At 42.5% G+C, this 22,035-nt stretch overlaps 1 protein-coding gene across 1 annotated transcript; it reads left to right on the forward strand.

Moving 5' to 3' along the window:
• Positions 1-1,843: 1,843 nt before the first annotated feature.
• On the forward strand, positions 1,844-21,611 carry LOC147372819 (antigen WC1.1-like). The gene is given in 10 exon segments (XM_086402105.1): positions 1,844-2,304; positions 2,398-2,706; positions 9,775-9,867; positions 9,941-10,255; positions 11,377-11,691; positions 18,251-18,292; positions 18,381-18,695; positions 19,523-19,660; positions 20,048-20,137; positions 21,012-21,611. Coding segments are annotated over 10 exon segments (2,142 nt in total). The 5' UTR covers positions 1,844-1,958; the 3' UTR covers positions 21,191-21,611.
• Positions 21,612-22,035: the final 424 nt, after the last annotated feature.

Genomic DNA, 22,035 nt, shown 5'->3' on the forward strand with positions numbered 1-22,035 from the left:
GTGACTGAGCAACAAAAACAACCAGTTAAATAAAAATGCTTTAATTAGAATGTGTAGCCTGTGACCCAGAGAGGGCGATGGCACCCTACTCCAGTACTCTTGCCTGGAAAACCCCATGGACAGAGGAGCCTGGTAGGCTGCAGTCCATGGGGTCGCAAAGAGTCGGACACGACTGAGCGACTTCACTTTCACTTTTCACTTTCATGCATTGGAGAAGGAAATGGCAACCCACTCCAGTGTTCTTGCCTGGAGAATCCCAAGGACGGGGGAGCCTGGTGGGCTGCCGTGTCTGGGGTCGCACAGAGTCAGACACGACTGAAGTGACTTAGCAGCAGCAGCAGCAGCAGCAGCCTGTGACCAAACTCCCAGCCCGAGGAGGCTAGGGGTCCTAACTTGGGCCTCTCTGGGGAGATGGAAGTAGATAAATAATAAAAGGCAAGCAGATCATCCTCTCCCTCATCATTCATTCTTATATCAGTGGTCAAGCTAATCCTTCAATTCTTTAATTTCTGTGGTGTCTTTTCTATTCTCTTCTGCTCTGTATAGTAGATTTTTATTCTGTTACATCATTCTTTCTGAGACTTCAAAGTTCACATACTTATGCAATCAGAGTCCTTTACCAGGACAAATTCCACCATTACGTACATAACCTTGAGCACACTCAGAAACCAGGCAAATTATTTTATTTTATTTTATTTAAGGCAAATTATTTTAAAACTTGTTCTTTATGATTTGCAGGGGTTTTTTCCCATTGGATTACCTTTTCTCTGTCCAAATATGGTCCCTGAAGGATGAAATCATGATCATGAGTCTTTTCTTTGGTCTCTCTCTCATATCCTATCCACTCCCCATTTAACCTACCACTCACCCCACCTCACTCCCTACAGAAGTTCTTCCCTTTTGGAGTGTCCTTTGCATCTATTTGTAGCTTTTAAGATCATTTCTTCTTTTCTGCGTTGGGGGAATTGGGAAAGGGTAGCAGTGTTAGGTGGCAAATGGGAGCAGCCCAGGGGATAAAAGCTGTTAAAATCTTGTTGAACAAGTATTTGGTTTCCAAATCTATGTTTCATCACTATTGAGGCTTTTGCAATTTAGAAATCTCTAAAATATATATGGCTTGCTTGCTATCTGCTATCTTCCTCTCACTCTCCTTTTTCGTAGCTTGTTGGCTTCTTATCTCAGAAATCCAAATAGGAAAGGAATATGCAGTAGGCATATAGATAGGGTTAGAATACATTAAATTCTCATCACTCCTTCACATTTGCTAAGAATCTCATGTCTAGGATGAAGTAATCAACTAACTCAGTTGTCTTGCATAATCCCACTGAGACTTCACTTTCTCTCAGGTGTGTTCATAAATCCTAGGTTTTTAAGAAAGATGGCTAGGATCATTCCCTCCCTCTCCTATGACTCTCTGAGCTTTCATCATTTCCAAACTTATCCGTGAACAACTTCTTTCACAATTAGGTTACCTAATTGTGACCTAATGCCTGCATTCAGATCCAGCCCGCATGATGTTCCCATCCCCAGTGACTTGAATATTGGCTCAGAGAAAAGTGCCCAAAATTCTAGCCTCAGAAATTTCAGGATGACCTAAACTTCTATGACTCTTAGGCCTCTGACCTCTCGAATCCCATGATCCTCTTTCACTCTCAGTTAGTTCAGCTATGCACTCACGTTTGAATATCTACCACTGTGCAGTTTCTTTGGGCCTTTGTAGTTTCTAGGCCCCCAGATAAGAATTAACATTCCTGACCAATATATATTCTCAGGATTCAGCCATTCCAAACTGACCCTGCAATCCTTCCGGATATCTCTTCAGAAACTTGCTCATGAAAATGTAGTTTGACAATGACAGTCAAATTCTCTCTTCTTATCCCCTCTTATTCCACTGCTGGAAAGAAAAGCTTTCCCACCATTGCCTGTGCGATATTGTCTGCAATTGTCAAGCCAGATTCATGAACACTCACTGGATTTGTTTTTTGTTTCTCTTAGGATTTTTGCGTCTGGCTGGAGGGGATGGACCCTGCTCAGGGCGAGTAGAAGTGCATTCTGGAGAAGCCTGGATCCCAGTGTCTGATGGAAACTTCACACTCCCCACTGCCCAGGTCATCTGTGCAGAGCTGGGGTGTGGCAAGGCTGTGTCTGTCCTGGGACATGTGCCCTTCAGAGAGTCCGATGGCCGGGTCTGGGCTGAAGAGTTCAGGTGTGAGGGGGAGGAGCCTAAGCTCTGATGGTGCCCCAGAGTGCCCTGTCCAGGGGGGACATGTCACTACAGTGGAGCTGCTCAGGTTGTCTGTTCAGGTGAGATGCACATCAGGATTTAGCCTCTGTGTACACTCAGTTCAAGCTAAAAAAGAAATAAGATTTTTCTGAAATCTTGTCTGTTTCTATCAGTGTACACAGATGTCCGGCTCATGACAAATGGCTCCTCACAGTGTGAGGGGCAGGTGGAGATGAACATTTCTGGACAATGGAGAGCGCTCTGTGCCTCCCACTGGAATCTGGCCAATGCCAATGTTGTCTGTTATCAGCTCGGCTGTGGAGTCGCCATTTCCACCCCAAACGGAGCAGAAGGAAGTGATCAACTCTGGAAAGCCCGATTTCACTGCTCAGGGACTGAGTCTTTCCTGTGGAAATGCCCTGTGACTGCCCTGGGTGTTCCTGACTGTTCCCATGACAATACGGCTTCTGTGATCTGCTCAGGTAAGACAGGGAAGGGCTACTATACTTACAATGCTCTTGGAGTGAAATTTCCCCAGAGTAGAGAGTAAGGGAAAACAGGCTTAAAAAGAAAGATATTCTGTATTGCAATGTTTAATCTTGTTACTGAACTCAGATTTCAGCTGCTCATTACTCAAGAATCCAACACTAAGAGACAAGTGTGGGGTAAAATTAAAGACAGCTTTATTGAGGAAACCAGCAGTTCTGGGGAGACAGGACTATGTACCAAAGAACCAGCTCCTCCTTGCTAATCAGGAGTGCACAGGTGGAAGTAGGGGACAGGTTACCTGCAGAGTAGCACAGCTAGCTCTGACAATCATCTTGAAATAGATCTGGTCAGTGCCACCTTTATTGTTTGAATTACAGTTAATCATCAGTTCTAGTGTTGGTTTGTTCCCATTTCCTTGAGGCCGATCTTGGAATTGTGTAAGATGAAAATTACGAACTTCCTTGTTGACTCAGATGGTAAAGAATCTGCCTGCAATGCAAGAGTCTCGGGTTTGATCCCTGGGTTGGGAAGATCCCCTGGAGAAGGAAATGGCAACCCACTAGTCTGGTCATCATATAATTTATTGCTACCACCTGTTTGCAGTATCTGCAAAATAGCTCAAAAGATATAGCTCAGAATGTTATCTATAGCCCATAAGAAGGAACTAAAGGTCCTTGAATTTGTTTAGGGCTAAACTATGATTATTTTGTCCTATTTGACTGTTTTCCTTTGTTTCTGATTTTTTTTTTTTTCGTTTCTGTGATCAAATTTATTCTTTAGCTAGGTTTTTCTACAAACAGAGGCAGGTGGAGGACATGAGGGTGGTCTGTCCTGAGAAGGCTCTGTAAGGCCCTGCTCCATAGCATTCTCATTGTTCACTCATTTTTTTTTTCAGGGGAAAGAAGTGCTAAGAAATGCTAAGAAGTGCTATGTCAGGGAAAGAAACACCTAGATGAATAATATTTTTTATGAAACATTATTATTTAAGGATAATAATAGAGAACAAAGTACAAACAGTAAGTGTATACCTAGGTCATGTTCTCCAACCCAGATCCACAAAGAGAACATTCACAGCACCACAGAATCACTATTGCCTCCTGATAGCTGTGTCCTCCTCCTCTCCAGGGAAGACTGCTTACCTAAGACTTGTACTGCCGTAGAATATTTTCTCAGTTTTTGAACTTTATGTAAAATCATACAGTATGTTTTCTTTTGTGTCTAATTTATTTGACTCCAAACTGTGTTTGAGATTCATTCATGATGTTGTTTATGGCAACATTTCATTCATTTTTATTATTATAGAGTATTCCTTTGAATGAGCACATGACCATGCATTGAACCATTCAACTAATGGCAGAGATTTGAGTTTATTTCCAGTTCTTGACTATTACAAATACAGTAGTGCAAATTACCATGATGATGACTTTTGGCAAAAGTATTTATTATGATTTTTGTGTGTTTAATTCTTGGTCTTATATTTTTATTTTCTTAATGGTATGCTGTACTTCAATGAGCCAAGTTACTCATCTTAGGTTTGACTTATCAACTTTTTTTCTGTACATGTAGTGCTCTTGCAGTCAGTCAGTTCAGTTCAATCGCTCAGTCATGTCTGACTCTCTGCAACCGCATGGACTGCAGCATGCCAAGCTTTCCTGTCCTTCACCATCTCCTGGAGCTTGCTCAAGCTCATATGCATTGAGTTGGTGAAACCATCCAGTCATCTGATTCTCTGTCGTCCCCTTCTCCTCCTGTCTTCAATCTTTCTCAGCTTCAGGGTCTTTTCCAATGAGTCAGTTCTTCCCATCATGTGACCAAAGTATTGGGGCTTCAGCATCAGTTTTTCCAATAAATATTCAGGACTGATTTCCTTTAGGATTGACTGATTGGACCTCCTTGCCATCCAAGGGACTGTCAAGAGTCTTCTCCAACACCACAGTTCAAAAGTATCAATTATTCAGCATTCAGCTTTCTTTATGGTCCAACTCTCACATCCATACATGATTACTGGAAAAGTCATAGCTTAGACTAGATGGGTCTTTGTCAGTAATGTCTCTGCTTTTTAATATGTTGACTAGGTTGGTCATAGCTTTTCTTCCAAGCAACAAGCATCTTTTAATTTCATGGCTGTAGACATAATCTGCAGTGATTTTGGAGCCCAAGAAAATAAAGTCTGTCACTGTTTCCCCATCTTTTTGCCATAAAATGATGGGACCAGATGCCATGATATTAGTTTTTTGAATGTTGAGTTTTAAGCCAACATTTTCACTCTCCTCTTTCAATTTCATCAAGAGGCTCTTTAATTTCTCCTCACTTTCTGCCATAAAGGTAGTGTCATTTGCATATCTGAGGTTATTGATATTTCTCCCAGAAATCTTGACTCCAGTTTGTGCTTCATCCAGCCCAGCATTTTGCATGATGTACTCTGCATATAAATTAAATAAGCAGAGTGACAATATACAGCCTTGATGTACTTCTATCTCAGTTTTGAACTAGTCCATTGATCCAGTCCCTAGAACTCCTTATATTCTTCTTAAATGAACTTTGTCTATTCCAAAATTACAAAAATGTTCTCTGAGAGTACCTCACAGAAGTGTAATTACTTTTTTTCCCCCCATATAATTGTACATTGCTTCTAGGATTGACATCTGTGTAGCATAAGGGTCAATTGTCCTGTTTTCATGTGGGTATCCAGTTGACTCAAAATCTTTTTCTGAAAAGACTATTCCCCACTGCAGTGCCACCTTTGTGATAAGCAAAAGGGCACACATGTCTGAATACATTTTTTATACTCTCTATTCTGTTCCACTGTATCCTTTGTCTCTCCTTGCACCTGTACCACATTTTCTTAATTATTGTAAATTTATAGTAAGTCTTGAACCTTCCCTGGTGTCTCAGAGAGTAAAGAATCTGCCTGCAAGGCTGGAGACCTGGGTTTGATCCCTGGGTTGGGAAGATCCCCTGGAGAAGGGCATGACAACCCACTCCAGTATTCTTGCCTGGAGAATCCCCATGGACAGAGGAGCCTGGCGGGCTGTAGTCTATTGGGTCACAGAGAGTTCGACATGACTGATTGACTAAGCACACATAGTAAGTCTGGGTAACTTTAATTTAAAGAAGTTATGTTGTTGCTTTTCTTGCCAACTGCTTTGGTCAGTCTTGGTTTTTGTATTTTGTATATATTTTTGAGCTGAAGCTCCAATACTTTGGCCACCTGATGCGAAGAGCTACTCATTAGAAAAGACCCTGATGCTAGGAAAGACTGAAGGCAGGAGGAGAAGGGGATGACACAGGATGAGATGGTTGGATGGCATCACTGACTAAAAGGACATGAGTTTGAGCAAGCTCCAGGAGTTGGTGATGGACAGGGAAGCCTGGTGTGCTGCAGTCCTTGGGGTCACAAAGAGTCAGACACGACTAAATGACTGAACAACAGCAACATAAATTTGGAATCAGCTTGTCATGTTTCAGACAAACAAAAGCACAAGGGAATTTGATTGAGGTTAGATTTAATCTGTATATAAATTTGAGAATGACTGACTTTGACAACATTGAGTTTCCCAATTCACTGACAAAATATATCCCTTCATTGAGTTAGGTCTTGAATTTCTCTCAGATGTTTTGCACATCTTTAAGTAGGTTTTCTCCTAGGCATTTTATGGGTTTGATGTTATTAGTATTTCCTTTAGTGAAGGTTTTCTAGGAATGAATTCTCTCTGAATTTTACCTGGATTCCCCAAATGTTAGATTAGTATTTTGCTTTAATCCTTGCTCTAGCTTTCCCTTTCTCTCCTTATTTGTTCCCCTCCTGCCCTGTTTTTCCCTGAGTGTGTAAAATCCTTCTGGATTAGGTTGCAGACATGATGCTCCTTTATCCTCCATCCCAACAACAACAAAAGTACTTCTGGGAATTTCCTTACATAACCACAGTTCAGTCAAACCTTTAGAGATGTCAGTCCCAGATGACATATAAATGCAACCACATGAGAAACCCCAAAGATAGAACTGCCAAGTTGAGTCTTTCCCAAATTACTGACCCAGGAAATCATGAACAAAATTAAAAAATAAATTCCTTCAACTACTAAGTTTGGGGGAAATTTTGTTATATAGCATTATTAACCAGGCACTTACCATAGGACCAGCATTTCTGAATAGAGGAATATTTATCCTCTGATTTTCCATTTTACTATTTTTACTTTATGTTGATCTAATGTGCTGATACACTCATTCTCTAGTTTTTAATTTCAGCTGTTAACTTTTTCAGCAGTAGAATTTTCATTTGTTTTTGTTATCATTTCTCTGCCAAGTTACACATCATGTTAATTAATGGAAAAGGCAATGGCACCCCACTCCAGTACTCTTGCCTGGAAAATCCCATGGACGGAGGAGCCTGGTAGGCTGCAGTCCATGGGGTCGCTAAGAGTCAGACACGACCGAGCGACTTCACTTTGACTTTTCACTTTCATGCATTGGAGGAGGAAATGGCAACCCACTCCAGTGTTCTTGCCTAGAGAATCCCATGGACAGAGGAGCCTGGTGGGCTGCCATCTATGGGGTCGCACAGAGTCAGACACGACTGAAGTGACTTAGCAGCAGCAGCAGCAGCACTTTAATCATGGCTATTTAAATTCTCTGTCAGACTATAAAACTCCTAGAGGAAAACATAGGCAGAACATTCTTTGATATAAGTTGCAACAAGAACTTTTTTGATCAACCTCCTAAAGAAAATAAAAACAAAAATAAAAAAAATAGGACTTAATTAAACTTAAAAGCTTTTCCATATCAAAGGAAACCATAAACAGAACAAAAGGACAACTCTCAGAATGGGAGAAAATATTTGCAAATGAAGTATTTAACAAGGAATTAATCTTCAAAATACACAAACAGCTCAGTATCAACAAACCAAACAATCCAATGAAAATATGGGAAAAAGACCTAAATAGACATTTTTTCCAGACATACAGATGGCTAACAAATACAACATCACTAACTATTAGAGAGATGCAAGTCAAAACTACAGGCAGGTAATACTTCACACCAGTTAGATTGTCTATCATTTAAAAAATCCACAAATAAATCCTGGAGAGGATGTGCAGAAAAGGGAATGCTCCTACATATAAGTATGTAAATTGGTACAACTACTGTGGGTTGCCATGCCCTCCTGCAGGGGACATTCCAACCCAAGGATCAAAGCCAGGTCTCCAGCATGGATTCTTTACTGTCTGAGCCACCAGACTCAGAAGCCCTACACTATTGATACTAAGTACAAAATAGATATTGCTTGGAGAATCTCATAGACATGGAGCCTGATGGGCTACAATCCAGAGTCAGACACTACTGAAGTGTCTTAGCACGCATGCACACATAAATAGATACATAATAACTTTTTATAGCACAGGGAACTCTACTCAGTGTTCTGTGGTGACCTAAATAGGAAGTAAATCCAAGAAAGAGGGGCTATGTGTATATATACATACATAGATAGATAGATAGAGTTGTTGTTGTTTAGTCACTGAGTTGTGTCTGACTCTTTTGTGACCTCATGGACTGCCATGCTCCTTTGTCCATAGGATTTCTCAGGCAAGAATACTGGAGTGGATTGCCATTTTTTTCTCCAAAGGCTCTTCCCAACCCAGGGATGGAACCCCAGTCTCCTGTTTGGCAGGCAGATTCTTTACCACTGAGTCACCTGGGAAGCCCATATGTATATGTATAACTTACTAAATTTGCTGTACTCAGAAGCTACCACAACATTGTAAAGCAATTATACTCAAAAATTAATAAATGAAATAAAATAAATTCTTTGTCAGGTAACTTTAAGAGCCAAATACCCTGGGAAATTTTTTAATGTTTCTTTTTGCTCTGGTTTTCCATGAGATCTCTTTTATATAAGTATTTTTAAATCACAAACATTGTAGATAAATAATTGTACAACTCCTTCAGAAAGGCTTTTGTTTTGCTTCTTCTATTTAGGGGTAGATTAAGCTCAACATTCAGAAAACGAAGATCATGGCATCCGGTCCCATCACTTCATGGGAAATAGATGTGGAAACAGTGGAAACAGTGTCAGAGTTTATTTTTGGGGGCTCAAAAAAATAAATCACCAAGGCAGATGGTGATTACAGCCATGAAATTAAAAGACGCTTACTCCTTGGAAGGAGGGTTATGACCAACCTAGACAGCATATTCAAAAGTAGAGACATTACTGCCAACAAAAGTTCATCTAATCAAGACTATGGTTTTTCCAGTAGTCATGTATGGATGTGAGAGTTGGACTGTGAAGAAAGCTGAGCGCTAAAGAATTGATGCTTTTGAACTGTGGTGTTGGAGTAGACTCTTGAGAGTCCCTTGGACTGCAAAGAGATCCAGCCAGTCCATTCTTAAGGAGATCAGTTCTGGGTGTTCTTTGGAAGGAATGATGCTAAAGCTGAAACTCCAGTACTTTGGCCACCTCATGCAAAGAGTTGACTCATTGGAAAAGACTCTGATGCTGGGAGGGATTGGGGGCAGGAGGAGAAGGGGACGACAGAGGATGAGATGGCTGGATGGCATCACTGACTCGATGGACGTGAGTTTGAGTGAACTCCGGGAGTTGGTGATGGACAGGGAGGCCTGGCGTGCTGCAATTCATGGGGTCTCAAAGAGTCGGACATGACTGAGCGACTGAACTGAACTGAACTGAAGGATAGAACAACTTGTTTAACTCATTCTTAAGGCAAAGCTTGGCTTAAAACAGGAATCATGCCATTGTCAGGACCAGGGCTCTTCATGGAGAAAGGGAACACGAAGATTATGGTAACTTTACCAGTATGTTCCAGCTTTCATCTCAGTTCCATCACCAGGTCATTATTTATTTTTTTTTCTTTTGAACTTTTTACTTTGTATTGGGGTATAGCCGACAAACAAAGTTGTTATAATTTCAGGTGAACAGCCAGGGACTGGGCCATACACATACATGTATCCATTTTCCCCCAAACTTCCCTCCCCTCTTAAAAATTATTTAGTTTAACTGACTTTTCTGTGCTTTAACCCTCCCAACCCTCTAATCATCGCTGTTTCTTCAGGAAACCAGACCCAGGTGCTACCCCAGTGCGACCACTTTGTGTCTGAACCAGCAGGATCTGCGGCCTCAGAGGACAGCGCCCCCTACTGCTCAGGTAAGGGTCCCACAGGACCGAAGACCCTTATTCCCCAGGTCAACGCTGCATTGTCCCGTTTCTCTCTCCTCAGACAGCAGACAGCTCCGCCTGGTGGACGGGGGCGGTCCCTGCGCCGGGTGAGTGGAGATCCTTGACCAGGGCTCTTGGGGCACCATCTGTGATGACGGCTGGGATCTGGACGATGCCCGCGTGGTGTGCAGACAGCTGGGCTGTGGAGTAGCCCTTAATGCCACGGGGTCTGCTCACTTTGGGGCAGGATCAGGGCCCATCTGGCTGGACGACCTGAACTGCACAGGAAAGGAATCCCACGTGTGGACGTGCCCTTCCCGGGGCTGGGGGAGGCACGATTGCAGACACAAGGAGGACGCCGGGGTCATCTGCTCAGGTCTGCGCTGCACACTGTCCACAGGCTAGGGGAGGGGAGGGCCCAGGAGGACGGGGGGTCTTGAGCCCTGAGGGAGAGATGCTGAAAGGACCAGAGAAGGAGGCTTCCTCCCATGAAGCCAGTGTTTCCAGCAGATGTGAAGAGGAGGTGCTTTCACTGCCTCCTGCAGCAGCTGAGATTCTCGTCCTTTCTTCTCATTAGTGTTTCCTGGCAGAGCCTTTTCTCACAGTTTTTCTTGAAATCAGGGCTCACCCTTCTGGTACATATAGTAGAGAAGTCTTAAAGCCACTGTGCTAGTTTTTGTTTGTTCTGTAACAAACTGCTACATTGTTAATGGTTTAAAACAACATATTAATTTCCTTACACTTCTGTAGCTTAGATGTCCAGCAGGATCTCACTGGATTGTGATAAAAGTTTCAGCAGGGCCACATCAATTCTGAGCCTCTGGGAAACAATCTGTTTCCTGTCTTTTCAAGCTTCTAGAAACCGCCTGCCCTCCTTCACTCATAATCCCATTCTGTTCATCATCAGACCAGCAATGCTCCACCTCTCTAACCATTATCCGTATTCACATCTCCCTCTAACCAGACCAAGGAAAAGGATTCCACTTTAAAGGATAGTGAGTCTAAGAATGTGATTAGACCATGCTCAGGTGGTTAATCCACCATATTTCAGGTTACTCTTACCATCCCAAGGACCATACCTTAATCACACATGTAAAGTCCCTTTTGCCAGATAAGGAAACATAGACACAGGTTCCATGCAGACATCTGTGGGTCCATTATTCCATCTGCCTCCACACTGTCCACATCACATCCCTTTCATACACTCTTTTAGATGTTTTGTCAGGAAGCAGGAGTCAGCTCCCTCTTCCTGCAGGTGTCCAGGTTGGTCTTCCTCTCAGTTCATATCCACTACATCATGGTGGTAGAAATATTTAGAAAGACAGACACAAATGGACAAAGTCAAGTGAAAAGGAGACAAGTTTCACTCTGGTCATCTAATGGATTTGCTTCCTCAGCTGGGTCACAGATGAATGTTCACAATTTTGGGGAGAGAGGAAAACCCAGAGCACTGAGTGGGGTGCTCACTATGTCCTGTCTCCTCTCTTTCGACCTTAGAGTTCCTGGCCCTCAGGATGGTCAGCGAGGACCAGCCGTGTGCTGGGTGGCTGGAAGTTTTCTACAACAGGACCTGGGGCAGTGTCTGCCGCAGCCCCATGGATGATGTCACCGTGTCCATCATCTGCAGACAGCTTGGCTGTGGGGACAGTGGAAGTCTCAACACCTCTGTTGGTCTCAGGGAAGGTTCTAGACCCCGGTGGGTAGATTTAATTCAGTGTCGGAAAACAGATACCTCTCTCTGGCAGTGTCCTTCTGGCCCATGGAAATACAGTTCCTGCTCTCCAAAGGAGGAAGCCTACATCTCATGTGCAGGTGACTTATGTCTGTTTCTGTGTCTTTCCCAACTCTGTAGGATGTTGTTAGTGAGATTTGATATATTAAAATCTAAGTGATGGGTTTAAGTTGAGTTTATAAAATGAAGTTTGGATGGAGCTAATTTAATCTACATGTTCCAAACTTGCTTTATTAAAATTTTTTAATTGATACAACATTATATTTTTCCTGTGTACAACATAATGCTTATATGTTTGTGTGTATTGATAAATGATCACTACAGTAAGTCTAGTTATATCTGTATATATGGATCCATATATATAGATCCATATATATAGTTAAAAATTTTTCTTACATGATGAGAATGTTTAAGATGTATTTTCTTGCCATCTTTCAAATAGACAATACAGTATTCACTATAGCACCATGCTGTATGTTATATCTCTTCACCTATTAATTTTATAATTCAAATTTATACCTTTTGATTACCTTTGCCCACACCAAATCCCCCACCTCTGGCAACCACAAACTACTCAGCATCTCTGAACTTGCTTTTTGTTTTATTACACATATAAATGAGATTATATGGTATTTTTCTTTCTCTGTCTGATTTGTTTCACTTAGCATAATGCCCTCGAGGTCCATCCATGTTGTTGAAACTGGCAAGATTTTCTTCTTTTTTTATGGGTGGATATAAGTCTATATTACATTTTCTTTATCCATTCATCAGTGAAGACTTACATTGTTTGACTCATATATATTGCTATAAAATACTAAAAGGTAATACTGTTAAAGTGTTGCAGTCAATACATCAGCAAATTTGGAAGATTCATCAGTGGCCACAGGACTGGAGAAGGTCAGTTTTCATTTCAATCTCAAAGAAGGGCAATGCCAATGAATGGTCAAACTACCTCACAATTGTGCTCATTTCACATGCTAGCAAGGTTATGCTCAAAGTCTTTCAAGCTAGGCTTCAGCAGTAAGTGGACTGAGAACTTCTGAGATGTGCAAGCTGGGTTTAGAAAAGGCAGAGAAACCAGAGATCAAATTGCCAACATTTGTTGGATCATAGAGTAAGCCAGAGAATTCCAGAAAAACATCTGCTTCATTGACTACATAAAGCCTTTGACCATGTGGATCACAATGAACTGTGGAAAATTCTTAAAGAGATGAGAATACCAGGGCACCTTACCTGCCTCCTGAGAAACCTGTATGCAGATCAAAAAGCAGCAGTTGAAACTGGACATGAAACAACTGACTGGTTCCAAATTGGGAAAAGAGTTCATGAAGGCTGTATATTGTCACTCTGTTTATTTAACTTATATGCAGAGAACATCATAGGAAATGCCAGGCTGGATGAATCACAAGCTGGAATCAAGATTGCTGTGAGAAATATCAACAACTTCAGATACGCCGATGATACCACTCTAATGCAGGAAGTGAAGAGGAACTAAAGAACCTTTCACTGAGGGTGAAAGAGGAGAGTGAAAACACTGGCTTACAGCTCAACATTCTAAAACCTAAGATCATCAGCACTTCATGGCAAATAAAAGGGGAGAAAGTGGTAACAGTGACAGATTTTCTTTTCTTGGACTCCCAAATCACTGCTGATGGTGACTGCAGCCATGGATTAAAAGAGGCTTGCTCCTCTGTGACAAACCTAGACAGAGTATTAAAAAGCAGAGACATCACTTTGCTGACAAAGGTCCATACGGTCAAAGCTATGTTTTTTTCAGTAGTCAAATCTGGACGTGAGAGCTGGCTTATAGAAGAAGCTAAAAAGAGTCGATTCTTTTGAATTGTGGTGCTTGGATGCCACAGTTGAATTGAGAGTCCTTTGGGCAGCAAAGAGATCAAACCAATCAATCCTAAAGGAAATCAACCCTGAATAGTCATTGGAAGGACTGATGCTGAAGCTGAAGCTCCAATACTTTGGCCATGTGATGAGAAAAGCTGACTCACTGGAAAAGACCCTGATGCTGGGAAAGACTGAAGGCAAAAGAAGAAGGGGGCCACAGAGGATGAGATAGTTAGATAGCATCACCAGTTCAGTGGACATGAATTTGAGCAAACTTTGGGTGTTAGTGAAGGACAGAGGAGCTTGGCATGCTGCAGTCCATGGGGTTGCAAAGAGTCAGACACAACCTAGCAACTGAACATATGTTGCTGCAGTGAACACTGGGTTTTCAAGTTAGTGTTTTTGTTTCCTTCAGATAAATACCCCAAAGTGAAATTCCTAAATTATATGGCAGTCCTATTTTTAATTTTTGATGCACCTCAATACTGTTTCCATAGAGGCTGCATCAACTTACATTCCCTCTAACTGTGCAAAAGCTTTCTTGTCTCTTCACATTCTCCTCAACTCCTGTTATTTCTTCTTTTTGATAAAAGCCTTTCTAGAGGATATGAGGTGATATCTCATTGTGGTTTTGATTTGTATTTTCTGATGATTAATAGTGTTGAGCACGTTTTCATGTACCTATTGGCAAGTTGCATGTATTCTCTAAAAAAATGTCTATTCAGGTTCTCTGCCCATTTTTAAAAAATCAGATTGTTTTTTGATACTGAATTGTATGAGTTCCTTGTGTATTTTGGATGATAATCCTTACCAGAAATATAATATGCAAATATTTTCTCCAATTCCACAGGTTGCTTTTTCACTTTGTTGATGGTGTCCTCAATTGGGCAGAAGCTTTTTAGCCTTATGTCATCACAACTGCTTGTTTTTACTCTTGTTCCCTTTGCTTTTGGTGTCAAATCCAAAAAGTCATCACAAAGGGTGGTGTCAAGGATTTTATTTTCTGTTTTTTCCTGTAGAAATTTTATGGCTTCAGGACTTGTGATCAAGTCTTTAATCTATTTTGACTTAATTTTTGTGAATGGTGTAAGACAGTGGTCCAGTTTCATTTTTTGCATGTGTCTGTCCAGTTTTCCCAATGCATTTACTGAAAAAAACTGTCCTTTTCCCACTGTATATTCTTGGCTTCTTTGTCAAAAATTAATTGACCATAGAAATGTGGGCTTATTTATGGACTCTCTATTCTGTTCCATTGATCTCTGCGTTCATTTTTATACCAACGACATACTGTTTTGCTTAATTTAGCTTTGTAATATAGTTTGAAATCAGGAAGCATGACACCTCTAGCTTTGTTATTCTTTCTCAAGATTGCTTTGGTATTGAGCATCTTTTGTGGTTCCATGCAAATTTTAGGATTGTTTCTTCTGTATCTGTGAAAATTTCCATTGGAATTTTGATAAGGATTGCAGTGAATCTGTAGATGCTTTGGGTAGTATGGGCATATTAATAATATTAGATCTTCCAGTCCATGAGCACAGAATATCTTTCCATTTATCTGAGTCATCTTCAGTATCTTTCATCAATGTCTTTTAGTTTTCAGTGTACATGTCTTTCACCTCCTTGGTTAAATTTATTCTTAGACATTTTATTCATTTTCATGCAAATGTAAATAGAATTGTTTTCTCAGTTTCTCTTATAGCAGTTTGTTGTTAGTGTAAAGAAATGCATATGATTTTTGTATACAGATTTTTCTTCTACAACTTCACTGAGTGTATTAGTTCTCATATTTTTGCTGAAGTCTTTAGTGTTTTCTACATATAATATCATGTAAGGGGGTTTCTTTCCTCATGATTCTGATGGTAAAGAATCTGTCTGCAATGCAAGAGACCTGGGTTCAGTCCCTGAGTCAGGAAGATCCCCTGGAGGAGGGAATGGCAGCCCACTCCAGTATTCTTGCCTGGAGAATCCCAATGGACAGAGGAGCCTGGCAGGCTGCAGTCCTTGGGGTTGTAAAGAGTCAGACACGACTGAGTGACTAACACTTTCACTTTTCAATCTGCAAATAGTGACAGTTTTGCCTCTTCCTTTCAGATTTGGATATCTTGAGTTTCTTTTTATTGCCTGATGGATCTGGATAGGACTACCAAAACTAAGTTGAATAAAAGCTTTTGGTTTTTTACAGTCAAGTATGATGTTAGCTGTGTACTTTTCATATGGTCTTAATTATGTTGAGATGCAATCCTTCTATACCTACTTTGTAAAAGAGTTTTTACTGTAAGTGGATGTTGAGTTTGTCAAACACTTTTTCTGCATCCTTTGAGGATATGATTTTTACCTTCATTTTGTTTATTTGGTATCACATTGATTAATTTGTGAATGTCGAACTACCTTGTATCCTTGGAACAAATATCACTTGATCATGGTGTATGATTCTTTTAGTGTATTGTCAAATTCAGTTTTCTAATATTTTGTTGACGATTTTTGCACCTGTATTTATCAGAGTATTAGCCCGTAATTTTCTTTTCTCATGGTGTCCTTATCTGGCTTTGGTATCAGACTAATGTTGGCTTCATGAAATGAATTTGGAAATGTTCTTTTCTTCTGTTTTTGGAAGAGTTTGAGAAGACTCCACCACTAACTACTGTTACACTGGGAACTGAGATTTCAGCAATAAATTTTGAATGAAATAAATAAATGTTGGTGAAGGCGACAAATAGTTAAGCCATAGCACATTATTCCTTCAACATTTCTCTCTCTGTTTCTCTTTCTCCTTCCCTCCCCCTCCACATTCACACACACACACACCCCATTCAGGTGCACCTTGAAGGGTATGCTGGATGTTGCCTGAAACCCATAGCTAAGAGAATGTGGGATCAGATACTTCAAAAGCAGAGGCTCACTCCCTTCCTTGCCTCTCTTTGCTCATCTCTTTGTCTTTTTCATTTGAAGACCAAAGAGGTATTAAACTATGAGACCTTTTATTGATGATATTTTTCCTACAATTAAACCCTGTGAATTGAGAGGTGGTAAAGTCTTTGACCATGAAAATGAGCAATCTGCTCACAGAGGTCCTGCCATCGTTTTCTCAGAGGATCTCTGCATAGAGTGGGTAGGAGTTTTGATAGGATGATCTGGAAAGAATATATAAATATTGATACTTTATGACAGGTACTATTTACCCTTCTGTTTTTTTGAATTTATATTTCTCTCAGCTTCAATTCTTTTATATATATTGTCAGTCTTTTGTTTATTATTTCTGCATCTTCTCAATACAAATTTTTCTCAGTAGGCTTTTCTTCCGTCCCCCATCACTTTTCCCCTGTAGTTTTTTTTTCAAGATGATAATATATTTTTATTTTTTAAGATATAAATTTATTTATTTTAATCGGAGGTTAAGTACTTTACAATATTGTATTGGTTTTGCCATACATCAACATGAATCCGCCACAGGTATATCAGTAGGCTTTTTTTAACCAATGCAAAAATTTCTGGCTTACTTAGTGTGTACATATATGTGTCCATATATCTTCTCAGAATTCTACTAAGTCTTTCCTGTATACGTCCTTTTTAAGAAATTCCTAACCAACACTATGGGCTTTTCTGGTGGCTCAGACAGCAAAGAAACTGCCTGCAGTGCAGGAGACCTGGGTTTGATCCCCCACTCCAGTACTCTTGCCTGGAAAATCGCATGGACGGAGGAGCCTGGTAGGCTGCAGTCCATGGGGCCGCTAAGAGTCGGACATGACTGAGCGACTTCACTTTCACTTTTCACTTTCATGCACTGGAGAAGGAAATGGCAACCCACTCCAGTGTTCTTTCCTGGAGAATCCCAGGGATGGGGCAACCTGGTGGGCTGCGGTCTATGGGGTCACACAGAGTCGGACACGACTGAGGTGACTTAGCAGCAGCAGCAGCAGCAGGGAGGATCCAGTGGAGAAGTGAATAGCAATCCACTCCAGTATGTTTGTCTGGAAAATCCTATGGACAGAGGAGCCTGGTGGGCTGCAGTCCTTAGGGTCACAAAGAGTTGGACATGACTGAGCGACTAACACACACACACACATAACCAACACTACATTGTGGAGCAATTATCTTCCAATTAAAAATAAATTTAGAAAAGAGAGTTTCCTTATACAACAGTAGTCTTCACTTGCCCACTGTCACACTGAATAATAGGTAAGAGTAGTTTATAATCTATCTAATAACTTTCCATTAAAATTATGTATATGAGATTTTGAATATAAATTGACTCTGTGCTTCTGGACTGATTATTTTTAATATGAACTATTATCATAGACTGTTACCATTAATTTATATTTGGTTTACTATTTCACTGATTAGTATGAATTTAAAAAAAAGAAATTTTATTTCACTGAATTTGTCTATTCATTCATTTAATATATATTTATCAAGCCCCTATCTAGGTATTTAGAAATGGTTTTCCATAGATATTTGTTGAATGAATGCATACAATGTGCAGGCACTGTCCTAATAGAAGAAACACGGCACATATAAGATATACAAGGTCCTTCTTCTAATGGAACTTTCATTCAGAGGAGTGTGTGTACATTCATAGATGTCTGTGTTTATATTTGCTGTGGGGTGTGAAGACTGATAAACAAGTAAATATTTAAAGTAATTTCAGCTGGTGATCAGATGCAGTGAATGTTTCAGCCCAGTATATAATGAGCCTGTGTTTTCACATGTCATTTGCACTGAGCCATGGACCTTAGATAATCTTATGTGGGGACAGGAACACCCTCAGCTGTTCCTGATCCGCTATTTCCCTGTTGTGTGCAGGAAGAAGACCCAAGAGCTGTCCAACTGCTGCCTCCTGCACAGGTACGTCAGCCCCGCCCCCTCCCCTGTGGCTCCCAGGGGCTCCTTCCTCCCACTAGGGGAGTCACAGGAGGGGCTGCTGCTTTTTCAGACAGAGAGAAGCTTCGGCTCAGGGGAGGAGACAGCGAGTGCTCAGGGCGGGTGGAGGTCTGGCACAGCGGCTCCTGGGGCACCGTGTGTGATGACTCCTGGAGCCTGGCAGAGGCCGAGGTGGTGTGTCAGCAGCTGGGCTGTGGCCAGGCCCTAGAAGCCGTGCAGGCTGCGGGGTTTGGCCCTGGAAATGGGAGCATCTGGCTGGACGAGGTGTGGTGCGGGGGCCGGGAGTCCTCCCTGTGGGACTGTGCTGTGGAGCCCTGGGGGCAGAGCGACTGCAAGCACGAGGAGGATGCTGGTGTGAGGTGCTCTGGTGAGTGAGGGGCTCGGGGTCCACCCTGGGTGAGCTGGGGCAGCGCAGGGGCAGTGGGCTGGGCCGGGCGTGGTGGGGAGTGTGTGTTCAGACATCCCGGGTGCTGGGGATCTGATCTAGGATGAGGGAGCTGGGAGGACTGGACACTGATGTTGTGCAGACTGAGGGGTGATTTCAGGCTCAGGAGGGAAAAGGTTTGCCCTGCGTTCTGGCCAATTCTTCTTCCCCACACTACTGTTTTTCTCTTTATGTGAAAGGACATTGCCCACAACCACAGCAGGTAGTGTGATCCATCCACAGGCAGGAGAGAATACTCAAATACTGGGGACCTGTTCTGTGGGCTCTCTGACAACTCAGAAGAGGAAAGAGTTGAGGAGCCATGGCTGTTGGGGAGCAGCCAGGGCATTACACTCGGGAAATCCCCTGCCTTGATGTCCAGGGTCAAATGTTTTCATGCCCGGGGTCCAAGGAAGTCTAGTTTCCATGTTGTAGAATCTAAGGAACTCCCACCTGACCTTGAGTGTTGCTCCTCATCACAGAGGTGCAAGTTCCTGGACTGTTTGATGCTCTTTCTCCTGAAGCCCAAGGAGAAGGGATGAGCTGGGTCCTCAGAGGCTGTCTCGGCAGGGCAGCTCCCTGACAATCCCCATCTCTGCCTCGGGGCCACACTGGCCAGAGTGGAGTTGACTTGTCTCAGGATGAGACCCGGGGGAGCCCTGACACTGTCTGAGGCTGAGCTGCCATTGTCCGGAGCTCCTGAAAATGCTGACACAGGAGATTTCTGTATGCTCAAGACTATCTCCAGCCCTTTTTCCTGTTCTCCTTAGGGACCAGAACAACCTCAAATCCTCTCCCTGGCATCTTCTCCCTGCCTGGGGTCCTCTGCCTTATCCTGGGGTCCCTTCTCTTCCTGGTCCTCATCATCCTGGTGACTCAGCTACTCAGATGGAGAGCAGAGCACAGAGGTGGGCTGCAGGGGGAACTGGGGACCAGGGAGAGTGTGTGGAGGCAGGAGATGGGGCAGGTGTGAGGAGGGGAACCTGGGCCAGGTACTGTTCTGAGTTGCAGACTCCATGTGCTTCGTGCTGAGCTCTAAGGGCTGAGTAGACAGAGGTTCTTAGGACTGGGGTGTGAACTCTCATAAGTCATGGCCTGTCCTGTGAGACCAGACAGAATCGGCGCTGAGCTGTAATCAGGGTTAGACGAGGGGAGAAGGTGCTGACATGGTGCACAGGGTAGGAGACGATGCTGAGGTCCTGGCAGCCCCCATGTGAGCACCAGGGTGATGAAGGTGGGCTGGCTGGATTGGGGTATCTGGGGAAGTGTCTCTGACCTGGTGGGGGATCTCTCAGCCTTATCCAGCTATGAAGATGCTCTTGCTGAAGCTGTGTATGAGGAGCTTGATTACCTTCTGACACAGAAGGAAGGTCTGGGCAGCCCAGGTGAGTGTCTCTGTCTACCCTCCTGGGATCTCTGGTTGTCACCACCCACTGGCTGTGCACATCTTCTCAGCATCTGCAGACCCCATGTGTACCCCAGGCTCACAGAGACGGCTCCTCCAAAGAGGCAGGATGGCCTCTCAGAGCCCCGTGACCTCCCATCCTCTGTCTGCACTGCAGAAGCCAGGCCTGTCCCTTCTCAGCCTTAACACAGGTCCCGTGGGTGTGGGGAGGAAAAATTCTGTGTGTTGTGTGATGTTTGTCTCCACATGAGGCTTCCCATCAGATTTCTCACTGACTAAACTGCCGTATTACACCAGGGATGGTGAGGACAACAGTGATTACAGATCTGCTCCAGGAAATAGAGGTGGACCTGCCTTGGCTGGGCTCTGGGGAGGAGAGTTTCCCTCATAGAGAGGAGATTTAAGGGGAATGGTTTTCCTTTGATGGACCAGAGGCATCCCTTGTGTCCAGATGGGGTTCGTCCTTCTCCTTCTCTGGCTGTTCTGTGATGTGTCACGTTGGGACTGGTCTCTGTGTCCAGAATCACAACAGGTACACAATGTTTTTTAAAAAAATAACATCTGTAAAGCACAATTTGTCAAAGTACTTTTGCAATGCTCAATGGTGGAAGTGCTGCTTTGAGATAGGTAGTTTCCACCAGAAAATATTGAGATATGTAATATCATGTTTTGGCTTATGGACACATCAAAATGAAACATGGTCTTAGAGAAAAAAGTCTTTTGAAACAAGGAGTGACTGGTGCCTCTATTCAGAAACTCAGAAACTCTGGGTCAGAAGGTATCTTAGGTATTCTCCAGACCAACCCACTTACTGTGGTTTCATACACTCCCTTGTCTGCTCTTGGAACCCCCAGATCAGAGGACTGATGTCCCTGCTGAAAATTACGATGATGCTGAAGAAGTACTAGTGCCTGGAACTCCTTCTGCCTCTCAGGGGAATGAGGAGGAAGTGCCCCCAGAGAAGGATAATGGGGTGAGGTCCTCTCAGACAGGTGAGTGGGGTCAGTTGATCTCCTGCAATCTTTCTATCTGAAAAGAGTGAATTTGTGCTCCTCAATGCCCAGCCTCCCTAGAGATTCAAAATATAGGTAATCTCATATATTTGGTAGCATCATCTTGACCATATGCCATATTTAATGCTATCAGACTCCTTGCAAGGAGTGAGGAATCACTCTGCTTTTGGCATTATTGTCTCCATAATGTGACATAAACTTATCACTTTGTATGTGATATACTTGCATAAAGGTTTATAGATTACGGAATTTCCTGGTGGTCCAGAGGTTCGGATTCTGCACTTTCACTGCTAGGGCCTAGGTTCAACCCTGGTCAAGGAACTAAGATCCGACAAGCATTATGTCATGGCCAAAAGAGAAACTTATCGATTAATTGAGCATATTTAAAAGAAAGCTAAGCGCTGAAGAATTGATGCTTTTGAACTGTAGTGTTGGAGAAGACTCTTTAGAGACCCTTGGATGGCAAGGAGATCAACCCAGTCAATGTAAAGGAAATCAATCTTGAATATTCATTGGTAGGACTGAGCTGAAGTAGAAGCTCCAATACCTTGGCCACCTGATGTGAAGAACTGACTCCTTAGAAAAGACCCTGATGCTGGGAAAGATTGAAGGCAGGAGGAGAAGGAGATGACAGAGGATGAGGTAGTTGGATGGTATCACCAACTCGATGGATATGAGTTTGAGCAAGCTCTGGGAGTTGGTGATAGACAGGGAAGCCTGGTGTGCTGCAGTTCATGGGGTCACAGAGAGTCAGGCATGACTGAGTGACTGAACTGAACTAAACCAAATTCAAAGGTGGAACAAGTGTTTTAATAATATCTTTGCATGGTCACATACATGAAGGCAAACCATTCAATATCACAGT

The sequence above is a fragment of the Bos grunniens genome, chromosome 5 (assembly GCF_055505025.1).
Source record: "Bos grunniens cultivar Pamir isolate PY7600 chromosome 5, Bosgru_T2T1.0, whole genome shotgun sequence".
Taxonomy (NCBI): domain Eukaryota; kingdom Metazoa; phylum Chordata; class Mammalia; order Artiodactyla; family Bovidae; genus Bos; species Bos grunniens.